The sequence below is a fragment of the Hemitrygon akajei genome, chromosome 1 (genome assembly GCF_048418815.1).
Source record: "Hemitrygon akajei chromosome 1, sHemAka1.3, whole genome shotgun sequence".
NCBI classification, from domain to species: domain Eukaryota; kingdom Metazoa; phylum Chordata; class Chondrichthyes; order Myliobatiformes; family Dasyatidae; genus Hemitrygon; species Hemitrygon akajei.
In genome coordinates, this window is record NC_133124.1 from 110,904,126 (window position 1) to 110,922,868 (window position 18,743).

Sequence of the window (18,743 nt, forward strand, 5' to 3'; positions counted from 1 at the left end):
AGTTGGGCCCAGGATAGATAGTCAGGGATGTTGACACCCAGGTACTTGAAAATGCTCACCTTTTCCACTTCTGATCCCTTGATGAGGACTGTTGGGTGTTCCTTCATCTTCCCCTTTCTGAAGTCCACAATCAATTCCCTTGTCTTACTGATGATGACTGCAAGGTTGTTACTTTAACACCACTCAACCAACTATCTTGCTCCTGTATACCACCTTATCACCATCTGAAATTCACTGACAATTGTTGTGTCGTTGGCAAATTTATAGATGGAATTTTTAGCTGTGCCTAGCCACACAATTGTGGATGTAGTGAGAGTAGAGCAGTGGGCTAAATGCACATCCTTGAGGTGCCCCAGTTTTGATTGTTGGCTCGGAAGTGATATTATTTCCCATTCACACAGACTGTGGTCTCCCAGTGAGGAAATGAAGGATCCAATTGTTGAGGGAGATGCAGAAACCCAGGGTTTGGAGCTTATTGATCAGAACTGAGGGTATGATTGTGTTGAATGCTGAGTTGTAGTCAATGAGCCAGTGAGAGTGCATCTACTGTAAACCTATAGTTGCAGTATGCAAATTGCAGCAGGTCCAGGTGTTTGCTTAGCTAGGTGTTGATTCTAGCCATGACCAACCTCTCAAAGCACTTCATCACAGTAGATGTGAGTTCCACTGAGTGATAATCATTGAGGCTGCTCATCCTGCTCTTCTTGGGCACTGATCTTGGGTACCCTTTTGAAGCAGTTTGGAACCTGCAACTACAGCACTGAGAGATTGAAGATATCCTTGTATGCTCCTCCCAGTTGGTTGGGACAGGTTTTCAGAGCCCTACCAGGTATACCATCAGAGCCTGACGCTTTGCGAGGGTTCACCCTCTTGAAGACGATCCGACATCAGCCTCCAAGACAGAGATCGCGGGGTCATTGGAGGATGTAGGGACTCACGTGGGTATAGATTTATTCTTCCTTTCAAAGCATGCATAAAGGCTTTGAGGTCGTCTGGGAGTCAAAGATCACAACCATTCATGATGTTAGGTTTCGCTTTGAGGGAAGTAATCAACCTGCAAACCCTACCAGAACTGATGTGCATCCATTTCTGTCCTTAACGTCAATTGAAATTGTTTTTTACCCTTAAAATAGCCTTCTGTAGGTCGTATCTGGATGACTTGTATATTTTTGGATTACTGGTCTTGAATGCCACAGATCTAGTCCTCAGCAGACTAAGAGTATCCTGGTTCCTCCACTACTTTTAGTTTGGGTACGTCTGGTACGTTCTCAAAGGCATACAGTCATCCACACAGGTCTTGATGAAGTCAGTGATAACTGGGGTGCATTCATTCAGATTCAGTGATGAATCCCTGAATATTGTCCAGACCACTACTCAAAGCATTCCTGTAGGTGCTCTTCCACCTCCTTGTTCATAACTTCTTGGTCCTGCCCACCGGTGCTGCAGTTTTCAGTCTCTGTCTATATGCTGGGATTGGAAGTACAGCCAGATGATTAGAATTTCCAAAGTGCGAATGTGTGATGGCACAGTAAGCATTCTTGATTGCGATGTAACAGTTGCCAAGTGTGATTGTTGGCTCCTCTGGTTCCACAGGTAATATGTTATTGGTAGATGTTCAGAGACCTCTTTTTCAATGATAGGGAAGGGATCAGGGTGCGTACTTTTGTGCCTACTGATTAATGTTCATGCATCACAAGTATCTGTTTCAGCAGATGTGAAGTGCCTGTTTATTGGGTGACATTCAAGTTGAAGGATCAGCAATAGTTTGAATTAAGTAATGGACTTTCAAGGTTGGACATTAGAGCATGATTTAAATTTAGATTAATGAGCACATTGAATAAAATTACATCAAAGCTAAGAGCAATTGAAAATTCCTTGTATGGTGAAGTATGCCAGGGTACAATTCAGTAGTAATAGCTGATTCACTTTCTAACCTTCATTTGACATAACTTGAAATGTTGTGTGGAAGATGCCATTTGGATTCTTGTGGTTGTCAGGTTGGAAGAGGTTTACAGCATATGTGAGGGGTGAAGCCGTAGCAATTTCAACACTAGGATAAGAATTTGCATTTCAAGGATTTATTGGATCAGAAGCCAGTGCAGACTAATGTGCCCAAGACTCTGTTGAGATGTTGGTTTGGTATGAAACAACTTAGTTTGGGATGGGCTTACTCTAATAGCAGCTGGAAGTGAGAAGTCTGAGCAGAAGATTCAAGATAGGTTAATGTCATTTCCTGTACACAAGTGTAAAGGAGTTTGAAATAATTGTTACTCTGCATCCGATACAGCACAAAACAAACCCCAGCAAAGGTAACGAACACAATAGTAATAAAAAAACGCAAACATAAATACTTGAGGTAGTATGTATACATTGTTTGTATGTCCATAAAGTGACTGACGGGAAATAGTGAAATCATGGTGGAGTTAGTAGTTAGAGGTGTTTTTCAGCCTTACTGCTTGGGGAAAGTAAGAGTATTAAAATGGCAGATTATGAACTTAAGCAAATGTATTTTGGTGTTTAAGGAAGAATAGATTCTTAGAATAAGGGGATAGGTTTATTGAGTTTAACTTGTAGAAGGGGAGCACTGAAGTGCAAAATTCCAAAGGTTCTTGACGTGGTAATGGAGAGTCAGCTATTTAATATGCAATGTGGATTTTTTTCTCATGCAGTTCTAAATTTGGATTTCCCAATGCCATAGAACAATAGGTGCTGAGTCATTAGATGTATTTGTGGTTGAGTTCCAGTTTTGGAATTTAGTAATCAGGAGCAAAATAGAATTAAAGCAATAGGCCTCCTCAGCTGTGATCTTATTGAATGGTTAATCTGGCTCAAAAGGCAATGATCTTGTTTCTTATGTTCCCATTGTGTACATCTACTTCATGATGAATTTACAAAGAACTCTTCTGTGTTCTTTCTCTTCTAAAATTACAGTATTTAGTACCCTCATGATTGAACTAGTCTTAGTGTCAGATATATTAAATTTGAATGACAAATAGTTCATGTTTCTGTGCTTTAATTGAATCATTTCTTAAGTGCTGAATGATGAATACTCCATAGAATTGGTCATAATTGTGCCCTATGAGAAAAACAACCCCAAGAGCTGAGCGGCTAACACTCAGGCCAGACCAAACCAACAAGGAAGAGCAGATCAAAATATAAGTTATTGAGCTGATCTTCTGGGTCATCTTCATTTTTCTGCATTATTCCATATCTCTGATTGACTGAACATTTTCAGGCCTCTTGATGAAGAACTAAAAAGGTTTGTAATCCTTTATGGGGAAAAAAAGTCATCCCCTCTCAAGTCCTTTCCAGTACAGTTTCATTTTTATTACTAATTTAGTTGAGTTCACCATCATTTCTGGACACCTAACTTGTGACTCCTGTGAGGAAACAGATGTCAAGTATTCAATATTCTTGCCACTTCCTCATTTTCTCACTATAATTTCTCTTGTTTATTTCTATAAGAGGCCGTTTTAATTAACTACATAAGTTTATATCATCATTTACATCTCTTACTGGTTTGCTTTTGTGTTATGCTTTCTTATGGGAGGTTCTCTTTGCCACCAATGATTCCTATCTCCCAGAATTAGTGAGGAAAGAAATAGATGGGCTTCCTGTTTTTGAATGAAGTATATAATTAGTGCTAATTATCTGGGGTTATGAATGAAGAATGAGACACCCCCCCCCCCCCACCCCCGAGTTGTAGCCTATGGAAGCAAAGTAAGTGAATATTTTGTAGAACAGTTAAGGGAGTTTTGAATTTGTAGGGAAGATGGAGTTACCTACTTGTATTCAGTGGAAAAGCAGAGAGTAATTTTTTTTTGTTCATTTGCAGAGAACAACAAATATGAAGTATCACGGCACAGAACTCTGATTGGAAGACAAGCTCCACACTACGCTGCTGTAGAGCAGGACGGAGCTGGCCTGGTGATAGCTGCTGACCAGCCTTTCAGGTTTATGCAGATTGATGGGAAGCCTGTAGAGGAAAAGGAAGTGGAGAAAATGGACACGAGTGAAAAGAAAGGTCAGCTTTCATGTTGGTGAGATTGGTTAGTTCCTTTCTTACTGTTTGAAACCAGATATGCATTATAATACTGACACTGTAATTTCTTTTTGGATCAATAAAGTATCTATCTATCTGGAAATAAAATTAAAGTGGGAGCAGAGTGATCAGTTAGTTGCTGTTTTACAAACTTTACAGATGCTGATTGCCCTGATTGCATTTGTTCTCAGCTGTTTCTGCATTTTTTACATTTATGATCTACTGAACAGATCTGTATGGCATTTATATCACAGAGATGACCAAATAGCACAGCTGCTCCATGCTGATATTCTGAAGTTTATCAGCCTTCAGAATATCATATCAACGCATCTACTCTCAATGGGTGCAAGTTCCACATTTTAGATCATTTGAGTCAAGAAGTTTTCCTGAATTTCTCAATTAATTTATGGATTGCTATCACTTATTACTTTTTTCCGCCCTTAGGTTAAGTTTGCAACTTTTGGAAGTTTGCTAAGAAGTTTCGAATCTATTAGACCTTCAGTTGCTTTGGACATTGTCAGTGTAAAGCAAACAGCCACTGGTTAAATAAGCCAGCCACAGAGTATAAACAGTGATGGTCTCAACTGGAGATGCTTCTGTGAGGAAAGTTTACTGGGAATGAATTGAGAAAGTATTTTTTTAATGAAACTTTGTAATGAATTTCTGTTGTATGAAATTAATTTCCTTGCAATGATACGTTCCCAGGGATGAACTGTGTTACATCCTTCTGTTTCTCCTGAAGCTGAAGGCTAAAAAGTATAGACTAATGATGATGGGAAAAGTCATATTGTTATGGAATGCCAGAGACGTGTGCCTCAGGCATAGAACTTCAGATTGGAATTTCACACTTCAGAGCACTCACTCATTGTCTAATCTTATACAGGAAGAATACTCTGTTAAGGAATCCGTGTGACTATATTCTCGTGAGGAATATTTCAGTGGGTGGCTGCAGCCTTCCATCTTATGCTGAACCATTTTGCTTTATTATTCTTCCTGTCGCTTAAATAACTTTATCTTCAATTGGCATGGAGAAGATAGACATTGTAAGATTTTTAACATTACTAATAGCTTTGCTGACCTTAAATGCATTTGGCATAGTAAATAGGTTTCTGTGCGCTGTTATTTTTTAATGTTTCTAAATTACTATTGATGGATGTTCTAATTTATGAGTTTCCTATAGAATTACCTCCGCACTTGTTCTTGACCAATCTTGACAGGAAACATTAGGTACAAGATAATGAGAAATGTCAATAGCAAGAATAGAGAGTGGCACTTTTACACTGAATAAGCACTGAAGATGAACTTTTTGTACAAATAGGATATGCATTTGTGGCTGAAAGTGTAATGTGGAATTTAATGCACATTTCATCTTACTGTAATTTGAGCAAATTGATTCTAGCAGATAATTGTTTCATGATAAAATATCATGTCAACTGATCAATGTAAAACAGGAGCACGGAATCTTCTAGATTTTTAATTTAAAGAATAAAGATTAGCCAAATTCTGTCAATCAATTATTACAGAACAAATCTCTGAAATTATAGTTGATTTGTGGTTTAACATGTTTACAGTAGTATTACGGTTACCTTAGGATTAAAAAGAACTGGTGGTTCTGTATGTATCAAAAAGTATAGAGAATTTGCAATTTTACTCTGTGGTTACTTATTAAAATTAATATTACAGATGTGTTCAGTTGAAAGCCCCTGTGACTGTAGTTCTTTTCATTTAGCTATTGTTACTAATTATGTTGTAAATTACCTTATGAAACATTATTGAGAACAGGTTCTGGTGTTTTGCAGTGGAAGGAATGGAATGAAAAAAAATCTAAAGGTTAGCACTACTGAAATACTTTGCATTTTTTCTTGCATCAATCAAAATTAACTGATAACTGGCAGGATGGCTCAAACTGATTAGTGTAGAAATAAATGATGGAGGAAGTCCCACTAGTACACTTATAACAATGAAATTATTATTTTTTGTTTTTTTTCTCTCTTTTGTCTGGAGAGTGATGCATCGTGTGATTAGGAAAATAAAATAACCAGCTGTGTATCAGGGATCACAGAAAACTGTTAGCAAAATAGATGTTAGTGAATAACTTGCAAGACTGATCTGCTGCAGCAACTACTGATGTCTGGTTTCAAGGCAAACCGTACGTCAGTGCCAGAAATCCTAAAAAGATACGGAAGTTTTGGAAAACGTGCCAAGGCCTGTAACATCAGATGTAGTTGTAATTATTTCAGCCAGAGGCTACACCATGTTGTTTCTCTGCAAAAGGTTTAGCACTATTCAGTGTGGACTTGCTGTAATGGAGGAAAAGAATGTTTTTTTTAAAATTAAAGGAGAACTTAGTTTATTCCACACATGGTTCAGATTTGGAGCATTTTGCCTTATTGCGTGGTGAATGCAGATTCAATCAAAGCCTTCAAAATGGAGGAGAAAAGAAATTACAAATGTATGGGAGGAAACTGGAAGTCGGTCTAACTGATTTTCTCTTCCAAAAAGCCAGCAAAGATTCTGTTGGTCAAATACCTATTTTTGCATCATCCAAAAGAGCAAGTTTTCATTCATCATAAGAATTAATTTTTAAATCTGAAATTGAGAATTTCGCCGCTGGGAAATGGGGTGTTGGGGGAGGCTGTATACTGTTAGGTGATAGTGAAAAGGCTGTATATGTTGTCAGCTGATAGTACAACCATTGAATGAAAGATAGGCTGCAGGAGCTGAATGCGCTCTTCCTTTTCTAATAGTTCAGCCTAAATTGGTATTTTCTGCTTACAATGTAATAGAGTGATCTATCTGTGAAATAGGGCTAGGGGAGAATAAGCACAGGAACAAAGGGAAAAAGCCTTCGAGTTCTGAAAATGGTGGTCAACACCAGACTTAGCCACAACATGGGTAATTTGATCTGGTATTTGGCAAATCCAAAGGAATAAGATAGAAAAACTGCCAATCCTAATTTTTACAGGACTAATTGTTATCTACTGATGGAAAGAACTTGTTAGCCTTTCCATCCTTAAGTTACACTAACTGGAATCATTCCTGGTTTTTTAAAAGAGACCATTGTGTCTAAGTGCAAAATGAAATTCTGTGGATTTAGAAAATGTTGCTGCACCTTGCATAATTCTGAGCCTTTATGGCCTCAACTAGGGTGATAGCTACCCATGTAACTCTTGTACATTGCTACACACTCAAGAGCAGCAAGTCAAAATTTTTTAACTACAACAATTCTTGATGTGTGAAATGGGAACCAAACCATACAGTTTGCTTTCCTCTTTATCCATAATCGGACGATCTTTGCCAGGAAATGGATTCTACTTGTTTGCCGTGAGTTCCTGGGTCATGAATTCCTTCTTTTCAAATTGTTAGCAGATGTTTTACTGCTAACATAGAAACATAGAAATACTGAAAACCTACTGCACAATAAGGGCAAACACGAGGAAATCTGCAGATGCTGGAAATTCAAACAACAACACACACAAAATGCTGGTGGAACACAGCAGGCCAGATGTCTTCCTTTTTTAAAAAGGAAAGGAGATGTCTTCCTTTTTTAAACAAAGTGGCTTCCCTTCGTCCACCATCAACTCTGCTTTCAAACACATCTCTCCCATTTCCCGCACATCTGCCCTCACCCCATCCATCCTCCACCCCACTCGGGATAGGGTTCCCCTTGTCCTTACCTACCACCCCACCAGCCTACAGGTCCAACGTATATTTTCTCCATAACTTCCGCCACCTCCAACAGGATCCCACTACCAAGCACATTTTTCCCTCCCCCCCTTCCTGCTTTTCGCAGGGATTGCTCCCTACGCGACTCCCTTGTCCACTCGTCCCCCCCATCCCTTCCCACCGATCTCCCTCCTGGCACTTATCCTTGTAAACGGAACAAGTGCTACACCTGCCCTTACACTTACTCCCTCACCACCATTCAGGGCCCCAGACAGTCCTTCCAGGTGAGGCGACACTTCATCTGTGAGTTGGCTGGTGTGGTATACTGCGTCTGGTGCTCCCGGTGTGGCCTTTTATATATTGGTGAGACCCGACGCAGACTGGGAGACCGTTTCGCTGAACACCTACGCTCGGTCCGCCAGAAAAAGCAGGATCTCCCAATGGCCACACATTTTAATTCCACGTCCCAATCCCATTCTGATATGTCTATCCATGGCCGCCTGTACTGTCAAAATGAATCCAAACTCAGGTTGGAGGAACAACACCTTATATACCGGTTGGGTAGCCTCCAACCTGATGGCATGAACATTGACTTCTCTAACTTCCGTTAATGCCCCTCCTCCCTTTCTTACTCCATCCCTGACATATTTAGTTGTTTGCCTGTTCTCCATCTCCCTCTGGTGTCACCCCCCCCCCCCCCAACTTCTTTCTCCCGAGGCCTCCCGTCCCATGATCCTTCCCCTTCTCCAGCTCTGTATCACTTTCGCCAATCACCTTTCCAGCTCTTAGCTTCATCCCACCCCCTCCGGTCTTCTCCTATCATTTTGCATTTCCCCCTCCCCCCACTATTTTCAAATCTCTTATTTTTTGGTTAGTCCTGACGAAGGGTCTCGGCCCGAAACATCAACAGCGCTTCTCCCTATAGATGCTGCCTGGCTTGCTGTGTTCCACCAGCATTTTGTGTGTGTTGTAGTACAATAAGGGCCCTTCGGCCCAAAAGCTGTGCCAAACATGTCCTTGCCTTAGAAATTACCTAGGGTTATCCATAGCCCTCTATTTTTCTAAGCTCCATGTACCTATCCAGGAGTCTCTTGAAAGACCCTTTGTAACATTACACAAAGCCTGGACAAAGGTAGACTTTTCTACTGAGCTCTTTCTCCCATAATATAAGTCATTTTAAGATGTAGCCACTGGCCACTTATATTACAGTAATTTACTTATTCAGCAGGGCATCAGGGGGACGTAACGTGATGACGTAGGATTGAGACGCGGATATCCAGCTCTCCCGTAAAAAAACTAATAAATTAATGTTTAAGTGAAGAAAAGTTAGTAAATATTTTCTAAAAACTACGTCTAAACTACTCAGGATTTTCCTTGGATATGCCTCCTAAACAGACAAAGAAGAAAACTTCTACTTTGAAGATAGTACAAGTTGAGCCGGCCACCATGAAGAAGCTTTGGACTCAAGTGCATCTCACCTCCGGCGACACAGAACAGAAATCGGCCGCAGCATCATTAGTCTCCAAGAAGGAACAACAGGAATTGCGCATGCGCACAGGAAAGGGGATGCGCAAACATGAGCAATTTGAACTACAAATCCCAGCTACGATTGGAAGTGGAAGTGAAAATGAACCTGAGGTGGATTCGGATTCTATGGAACATACAGATGAAGATGAGGAGGTAAAAGAAGAACAACAGGAAGAGACTGGAGGATATCCTGGAGACATAAGAGAAGCTTTGGTGTAAATAATGCATGAATTAAAATAATTTAAAAAATTAAAAATAATACAAGAAGATATTAAAAATATGAAGGCTATGTTTGATAAAATGGTGAAAAAACAGGAGAAAATGGACAAGAAAATTAAAAACCTGGAAGAAATAACGGGAGACACTATTGAGAGAGTGAATAAAATGGAAAATAATGTTCTTGCCTGGACATCAGAAAGAAAACGACTGTTGGAAAAAATAGGCTTGAAAATTTTAGTAGACGAAATAATATTAAAATTGTGGTCTTAAAGAAGAGATAGAGTGAGAGGATCCAATAAAATTTTTTCAAAAATGGATCCCGGAAAATTTGGAAATGGAAGAGGGAACCCAGTTGATTGAAATCGAAAGGGTCCATAGATTTTTTACTGATCATCGGGATGCAGAGGAGTTTGCACAAGAACTCCCAAATATTCACTAGTCACAGTAAGGGTTTAAAAGTGAACCAGATTAAAGATGAAGACGGGGACACTGAAGTGAGTTGATGGACATTAAAGACAGAAGAATATTTAAATATACTTTTAATTATATGATACAGGGGGAGAAAGGTAAAAATTTGAGAAATATTAATAGAGAGTAGTAATATTATTTTTTCTTATTTTATATATACTTTTTTCATGTTACGGGGGAGCTGGGGAAACTTCGGATCGATCGCTACGGGATTCACGTGTGTAACCATGACCCACACAACGTAGGGGGGTAATGTTGCGTTTTTTTTTCATTCACAACATTAGCAGGGGGGTTGTTTTTTTTTTCTCTTTATAATCTATCTTTCTTTGCCTGGATGATCGGAGGGGAGACACATAGCAACATGGAGAATTTTAAAATAATTCCCCAAGGTACTATGAGAGTTGAAATATTATGTATTATTATAGTCTGGAGTAACCCCGTTAAAAATAATGACTAATTTACTGAATTTTTTAAGTTTTAATGTTAATGGGCTTAATGGACCGGTGAAAAGAAAAAGAATTTTAGCATACATTAAGAAAATGAAAATAGATATAGCTTTTATACAAGAAACACATTTAACAGAGATAGAACATCAGAAATTAAAGAGAGATTGGGTCGGAAATGTTATAGCAGCTTCATTTAATTCAAAAGTGAGGGGAGTTGCAATTTTGGTCAACAAAACTTTACCAATTAAAATACAAAATTTATTAATTGATTCTGCAGGAAGATATGTAATTATACATTGTCAAATATTTTCAGAACTATGGACTCTTATGAATATTTATTCACCAAATGAAAACGATGTAAAATTTATACAGGAGGCTTTTTTGAATTTGGCTGACGCACACAATAAAATATTACTAGGTGGAGACTTTAACTTTTGTCTAGACCCAGTTTTAGATAGGTCAACAAAGGTTGTTACAAAACCAAAAGTAGCAAAATTAACTTTATCATTGATGAAAGATTTAAATTTGATTGATATATGGAGAAGAATTAACCCAAGAGAAAGAGATTATTCATTTTATTCAAATAGACATAAAACTTATTCAAGGATAGATTTTTTCTTACTATCAACGAATATTCAAGACAGAGTGAAAAATATGGAATATAAAGCAAGAATATTGTCAGATCATTCCCCCTTGATAATGACAATGATAATGATGGATAAGGAGGAATCGATTTACAGATGGAGATTTAATTCAATATTATTAAAACGTCGAGATTTTTGTGATTTTATGAAAAAACAGATTCAGTTTTTTTTAGATACAAACGCACATTCAGTTGATGATAAATTTATATTATGAGAAGCAATGAAGGCATATTTGAGAGGCCAGATAATAAGTTATACTTCTAAAATTAAGAAGGAATATATGGTAGAAATAGATCAATTGGAAAAAGAGATTACAAAATTAGAAAAAGAATCTCAAAGATATATGACAGAAGAAAAACAAAGACAACTTGTTAATAAGAAACTACAATATAATACACTTCAGACATACCGAACAGAAAAAGCAATTATGAGAACTGAACAGAGATATTATGAACTAGGTGAAAGATCACACAAGATTCTTGCTTGGCAGTTAAAAACAGACCAGGCTTCCAAAACGATAAATGCAATTAGAACAAGTGTAAATAAAATTACTTATAAACCTTTAGAAATCAATGAAACTTTAAAATTTTTTTATTCTGAATTGTATCAATCAGAATCACAAAATGATATTGTTGAGATAGAAAGGTTTTTATCACAAATAACTCTCCCAAAATTGAATTTGGAAGAACAGAAGGGATTAGATGTGCCTTTTACATTAAAAAAGGTCGAAGAAGCTCTTGGATCACTTCAGAGTAACAAATCTCCAGGAGATGATGGTTTTCCGCCTGAATTTTACAAAAAGTTTAAAGATTTATTAATTCCTCCTTTTATGGAGCTAATACACCAAGCGGAAAGAACGCATAAACTTCCAGAATCTTTTTCGACAGCTATTTTAATAGTATTGCCAAAAAAAGACAGATCTTTTAAAACCAACATCATATAGACCTATTTCTTTGTTGAACACGGATTATAAAATAATAGCAAAGATTTTATCTAACAGATTATCTAAATACTTACCAAAATTAATATACATGGACCAAACAGGATTTATTAAAAATAGACAATCAGCAGATAATGTAACTCGGTTACATAGCATAATTCATTTGGCACAAAAGAGGGAAGAAATAAGTGTAGCAGTTGCTTTGGATGCAGAAAAAGCTTTTGATAGATTGGAATGGGATTTTTTATTTAAGGTATTGGAAAAATATGGATTAGGAGTATCTTTTATAAAATGGATTAAAACCTTAAGTACTAACTCCAAAGTTAAAGTGGTGACAAATGGCCAAATTTCAACATCATTTCAGTTAACAAGGTCAACTAGACAAGGTTGTCCATTATCACCTGCTTTATTTGTGTTGGCGATAGAACCATTAGCTGAATTAATTAGAACTGACTCATATTATGGGTTTGAGTTAATCAGGAGGAATATAAGATTAACTTATTTGCTGATAATGTTCTGATTTATCTAACTAACCCATTACCATCGTTGCGTAAATTATCTTCTAGATTGGAAGAATATGGGAAAATATCAGGGTACAAAATAAATTGGGATAAAAGTGAAATTCTATCCCTTACTAAAGGAGATTATAGTCAATGTTGATTAATAACTCAATTTAGATGGCTGATAAATGGTATAAAGTATTTAGGTATAAGAGTTGATAATGATATAAAGAATTTATATAAATTAAATTATTTGCCATTATTGAAAAAAAAATTCAAGAGGATCTTGATAAATGGATGATGTTACCAATAACATTAATAGGTAGAGTCAATGCTGTAAAAATGAATATATTCCCTAGATTACAATATTTATTCCAAACATTACCAATACAATTACCGCAGAAATTTTTTCAAGAGTTAAATAAATGTGTGAGGAAATTCCTTTGGAAAGGTAAGATGTCAAGAATATCGTTGGAAAAATTGACATGGAAATTTGACCTAGGAGGGTTACGATTACCAAATTTTAAGAATTATTACAAAGCAAATCAATTTAGATTTATTGCATCTTTTTTTGATGAAGATAAACCGGCATGGATTAGAATAGAATTAGACAAAATAGGAGAAAATATACCAGAAGAGTTTATATATAAATGGGAATCTAAATGGATACGGGAAAAGAAAGAATCTCCTATACTAAAACATTTGATTGATTTATGGAATAAGATAAATGTTGATGATGAGATAAAGAAATCTTTATTAGCAAAGAGATCTTTAATTCAAAATAAACTTATCCCTTTTACAATGGATAATCAACTTTTATATAACTGGTTTCACAAAGGGATTAGATATATAGGAGACTGTTTTGAAGGAGGTATATTAATGTCATTTGACCAATTAAAGAATAAATATAAAATATCTCTTTTCTGTTATTTCCAATTAAGACTTATTTAAGAGATAAACTGGGTCAAACAATGTTATTGCCGAAACCTAATGAAATAGAAACTTTAATTCATAAAGGAAAAATTAAAAAAATTATTTCTGGTATGTATAATTTGATTCAAAAACAGGCAATTAAACAAGGAATTCATAAGTCAAGACAAAACTGGGAAACTGATTTGAATATTAAAATTGATGAAACAAGATGGTCAAGATTATGTCTTGACAGTATGACAAATACAATAAATGTTCGACTAAGATTAGTACAATATAACTTTTTACATCAAATATATATTACACCACAAAAAATAAATAGATTAAACTCAAATTTATCTGATCAATGTTTTCGATGTAATCAAGAAATTGGTACTTCTTTACAGTCTACCTGGTCTTGTTCTAAAATTCAACCTTTTTGGACAAATTTAAGAGTTTTATTGGAACAAATTATTGGAATACAACTTCCACACAATCCAATATTATTTTTACTAGGCGATATTGAAGGGATAAAATCAAAATCCAAATTTTGATACAGATCAGAAAGAATTCATAAAAATTGCATTGGCAGTAGCCAAAAAGGCTATTGCAGTTACTTGGAAATCGGATTCATACTTAAGTATAGATCGTTGGAAGAATGAAATTTTTAGCTGCATTCCACTTGAAAAAATTACTTATAATTTAAGAGATAAATATGAAATATTTCTGAAAATTTGGCGCCCTTATTTACAAAAAATAGGATTAAATATATAAGTGCTCCAAAGATAAAATTATTGGTTATCTGGGGAAAGAAATAAATATACATATTAAAGCTATTATGAACTCCATGGAGCATGTGGGGATCTTCCAAAATCCAGGCATTCTTTCTTTCTTTCTTTCTTTTTTCTTCTTTTTTTTTCCTATAGGGATATGTTAGGGGGGTGGGGGGAAGGGTCGATAATTTTCTTTTTTCTTTCTGTAACCTATTTGAAAATTTTATTTAAAAATTTTTTAAAAAATCAGCCGGGCATCCCAGACTTGCCTCCTAGATAGGATAGCATCAACTTTTGGCACATCTTCCTAATATGTACTCTGTTCCTTCATCACTCAGCCAGAATCCTGCCCTCTCAATAAAACAGGAGTATGAAGATGTTTTTGGCAATGGGCTACATCTGCTGAAGTCCAAGGTATTATCAGAGGGGGCTAACAAAAGCTAAAAACATTAGAGAGCCCATAGCCCAAGAATGGAAAATTTCTGACCTCAAATAAAGATATTTTTGTCAAGCTGCTTTATTTGAGTTTCTGTTCAGTATCATTTCTAGGTTGGGAGATTGGACATTTGGAACATAAAGGAAAGATCTTCCAAAATCATATTCGAGTTTGTTGTCATATGCACAAGTATATGTGTGCACAGCTATAATGAAAATCTTACTTGCCACACCATCACAGGCTCATTGCATCAGAGTTCCAACAAGTAAAACACAATAGAATTTAAATTGTACAAGAAGGAACACAATTAGAACATACAAAAGTCCATCGTAGTGCAAAGTGGTCATATTGTTGCTATACTGTGGTAGTGATTAGGGTTGTACGCATTGGTTTGAGAAGCAAATGGCTCAAGTTGTTATTGAATCGAATGGTATAGAACTGAATGTTTCTGAGAAGATGGCATAACTTGGATGGTGGGCATCTTCGATGACAGATGTTGCTTTCTTATGGCAGCACCATGTAGAGATTTCCATAGGTGGAGAGGAATGCTCCATGATGTATTATGCTGCATCTGCTTCTTAAATTCTTGAGCACTTGAATTGCAGTAAAAGGCTAAAATGCATCCAGTTAAGATACTTACAACAGTCCATCTGTAGAAATTTGTTAGTGTTTGATGACAAGCCAAATCTCTTCAACTTTCTAAGAAAGTAAAGACTCTGGTGTGCCTTCTGTGTGATTTCATTTATTCAACTCTGTTGAAGAAAATGGTCATTGAAACGCAAAAATTGCTTGCTATATTTGAGCCCAACTCTGGAAGTTGCTCAGGTGTTGTAATTTTAAGTTGGATTGCTTCATTATTTGAGAAACTGAATGCCCTGCAAACATCCATGACCATCACTATTCTGACCATGTCATAGTGTGTGCATCATTGAAAAGCGAGTTGAAGATAGTTAAATCATGGATTCTGTCTGGAGTGTTCATGTGCAAACAGCAAGGACATGGTTTTCTTTTGTTTAAATAGCTTTACTTTCAACATTTCCCTTCAATACCTGAGGGCCACTGCCTTTACATCCCACAATTCCTCTCCCTCCACACGCACACACGTGTGTAACAGGGAGAGTGTGTATGCATACTAAGTATTTACATAGTGTAAATGAACAGAACTCAACAATCTCCCATCCTTTTTGTGTGTGTGTGTGTGTGTGTGTGTGTATATATATACACACACACACACACACACACACACACACACACACACACACACACACACACACACACACACACACACACACACACACACACACACACACATTTATATATATATATATTAAAATTTGAAAAAATATTTAAAGGTAATTCAAATTTCCATTAGGACATAGGAATTAGCACTAATCCTTGAAATTAATATATTTCTTAAGGTACCAAATGCCTTCACTATGTGCCTTTAACAGCACAAGAGCTGGAGATCCTTCCTTTGTGAGACTGCCAGCTAGCTGTTCCTTTGTAGTTGACCATGACACATGATGAATTTTCTGTGCTTGGACAAGTTCTTTGATGCTGCTTATCTCTTGATGAAGCCTCTTTTCTGTAACTGGCTTGGTGGATTTAATGGCATCAACCAACCAAGGAGTAGTTGTCTGTGACAGAAGTGTTCTGTAGACTGTCCTTCTTTGGGTCACCATGGAAAAGCCCAGAATAGACTGTGGCCAGAAAAGCAGCATTGTCAATACCCTAGACATTGCAAGTGTTTCTCCTGCCAGTGTATTCTGTACAACTCTTTGAATCCTTTTTGATTGCCATTAGAGGTGAAGATCTTCCCTCTTCTCCCATCAGTACAATAAAATGTCCCCCTTGAGCACCTTCATCTAAGTGAGACATCACTGAAGACAACAAGCCTCAGTGAGTTATCTTTTCCAAGCTATTGAAGCTTCAAGACTGCTTTTTCAGATTAAATTCTGCGCATTATCTTGTTTGCCTCATGTAAAGTTTGTGCTGTGTTATTTTTTGAGTTGGATACCAGGCTGCAGGCATCAAACATGATGTCCGGTCTGTTCTGCCTTGCCGCTCATCGAATCTGACCCACCTTTGAGCTTAGTTGCTCTTCTTCAGCTTCCTGTTGTGTGGCACGTGAAGATTGCATGTGGTTTCCAGGTGTAGCTTTCTTGGTGCAGTTGAATGGTTCTGTCAACAGCAAGGATGTCTATCCCTGCCGAGCAGAATCTGTCATGTTCCTCCCGACCAACCTGCAAGACTGACTAGCTGAGGGATAACTGTTGTGGCAAAGTTTTGTGAGCCTCCCCGTATGAAGTCATCAACATGATAAGCAAGTACTCCAACCACATGATATCCTGAATCTTGCCAGTAAAAAACAGCTGGATCCACTTGTTTTTAACATTATTTACCAGTAGAGTGCTGTATCTGCCAGACCATACATGCACCTTTTGAGTTTCCACAGTGTCCCTTTGCTTCAAGTTTCAGGAGGGGGTGTAATGTAAATGTCAAGTGACAGCTCCATTCCCTGTGAGAAAGTGGATTTTATGTCCATGCAATGGGGTTGCCAATGCCTTTAACATACCACTGAGAAAAGTAGTCTGAGAGACTCTGATGCACATGTTGGCGTGTCTTTTCTGAGTTCCTCAATGTTCAGTTCCGCAAAACCTCTAGCCACCAGATGTATTTTTGGTATAATTCCTGTTGGGATTTCTTTCAGGTGAGTGTCCAACTTGGTCTAGCCTGATCTATACTTGATTCAATATAAAGTCTGCCTACACATGACATGTCGACTGACCCTGCAGTGTCAGTGACCGTGATTGGTTCTAGGTAATTCAAGTTGTACCAACTTTCATTTCTCCCAGTGGTTTTGCCTGCTCGTCCTAAGACTTCAGCTTTGTATGAGATACCAGTGTTTTGGTCTGCAAATTTCACAGTTTGACCTGTTTTAAGACTGAAACTTCCATGTTGTCTTTGCACTTGTGATAATTTCTGATCAGGCAAGTCTGTTGAGTTCTCAACTGCACTCTCTTCTACACTGTGCCACGATTGAGCAAGTCTGTTGAGTCCCAACTGCATTCTCTTCAGCACTGTCTGTGCCATAGTTGAGCAACTCTATAAAGTCCCAACTGTACTCACCGCATCCCTGTCTATTCTATGTGGCTATGTGTCAGGTAAGTGCTTTTCATTTTTTTGTGTCATTCTCCACAGAGTTCTGATGGTCCTCTGATGGTCTTCAGAGTGACCACACTCACCTTGCTTTGTGCTAGGTATATTAATGCCCAGTGAAGCTTCTTTATCTCTCAGCCCTATTGATTTTACTGAAGTTCATGATGTGACCCATAATTTACGTGCATTTTCAGGAGGAGTTGTTGAACATTAATTAGAATGAAAACCCAAGAGTTTCTCATGCTATTTATCCTCTTCCAGAATTCAGTGTAGTGGAGGAAGAGTTGGGGAGCATTACCGGGGAAGACTTGGAACATGGACTGTTTCACATAGCAGTGAAAAGGCAGGCGTAGCTGGGGCTCACGCAAATGCTCATGACTCCCCATCAAGTCTGGAGAAAGTGGGAGGAGACGAAGGAGAAATTGTTGATGGTGGGGGATAAAAGTAGGGATTGGACATCCATGGTGAAAATGTTGCAATCAGGGCCAGGGAGTTGAAAGTTGGTGAGGGGATAGAGAGCATGATGTAGGTGGGAAGGGACTGAACCAAGGGGATTAGAATGGAGTTGAGCAGGTTCATTTTAAATTTGTTTTTAGCTAATTTTCATTATTCATTTTTAAAACACCAGTAAATGTTACAACATTTCATTGACCACTGAGAAAAAGAATTTGAATTGTAAGATATTTGTTTTTGAAGATATGAAGTGTATCTGACTGCAAACTCTATGATATTATTTAGAAAAAAATATAACATTGGAGTTTCTGTAAAGTCTTGGTGAGATAATGCTTTAACAATTCCATGTTTATAGTGAATAGATAGGAGGGAAGAAGAAAAAGTGGATCAGGCAATATATTTTGTAATTGTCCTCAGATTTATTTGGTTGCCTTTGTCAGGATCCATCAATTCAACAAAACTATTAGAACTATGATTCAAATAGTCGTTTTCTATAATCTGTGGTTACGGTGCTGTTTCTTCTCTGTTGCTAAGCATTGTAAGTGTAGTTCAGTTAAATAA

At 37.3% G+C, this 18,743-nt stretch overlaps 1 protein-coding gene across 1 annotated transcript in view; it reads left to right on the forward strand.

Moving 5' to 3' along the window:
* Nucleotides 1-18,743, forward strand: part of nudcd1 (NudC domain containing 1) — a 169,842-nt gene that overhangs the window by 55,102 nt on the left and 95,997 nt on the right. The window contains exon 5 of the mRNA XM_073050012.1: nucleotides 3,836-4,024. Within this exon, the coding sequence (XP_072906113.1) occupies nucleotides 3,836-4,024 (189 nt within the window). The remainder of the gene's footprint in view (nucleotides 1-3,835; nucleotides 4,025-18,743) is intronic.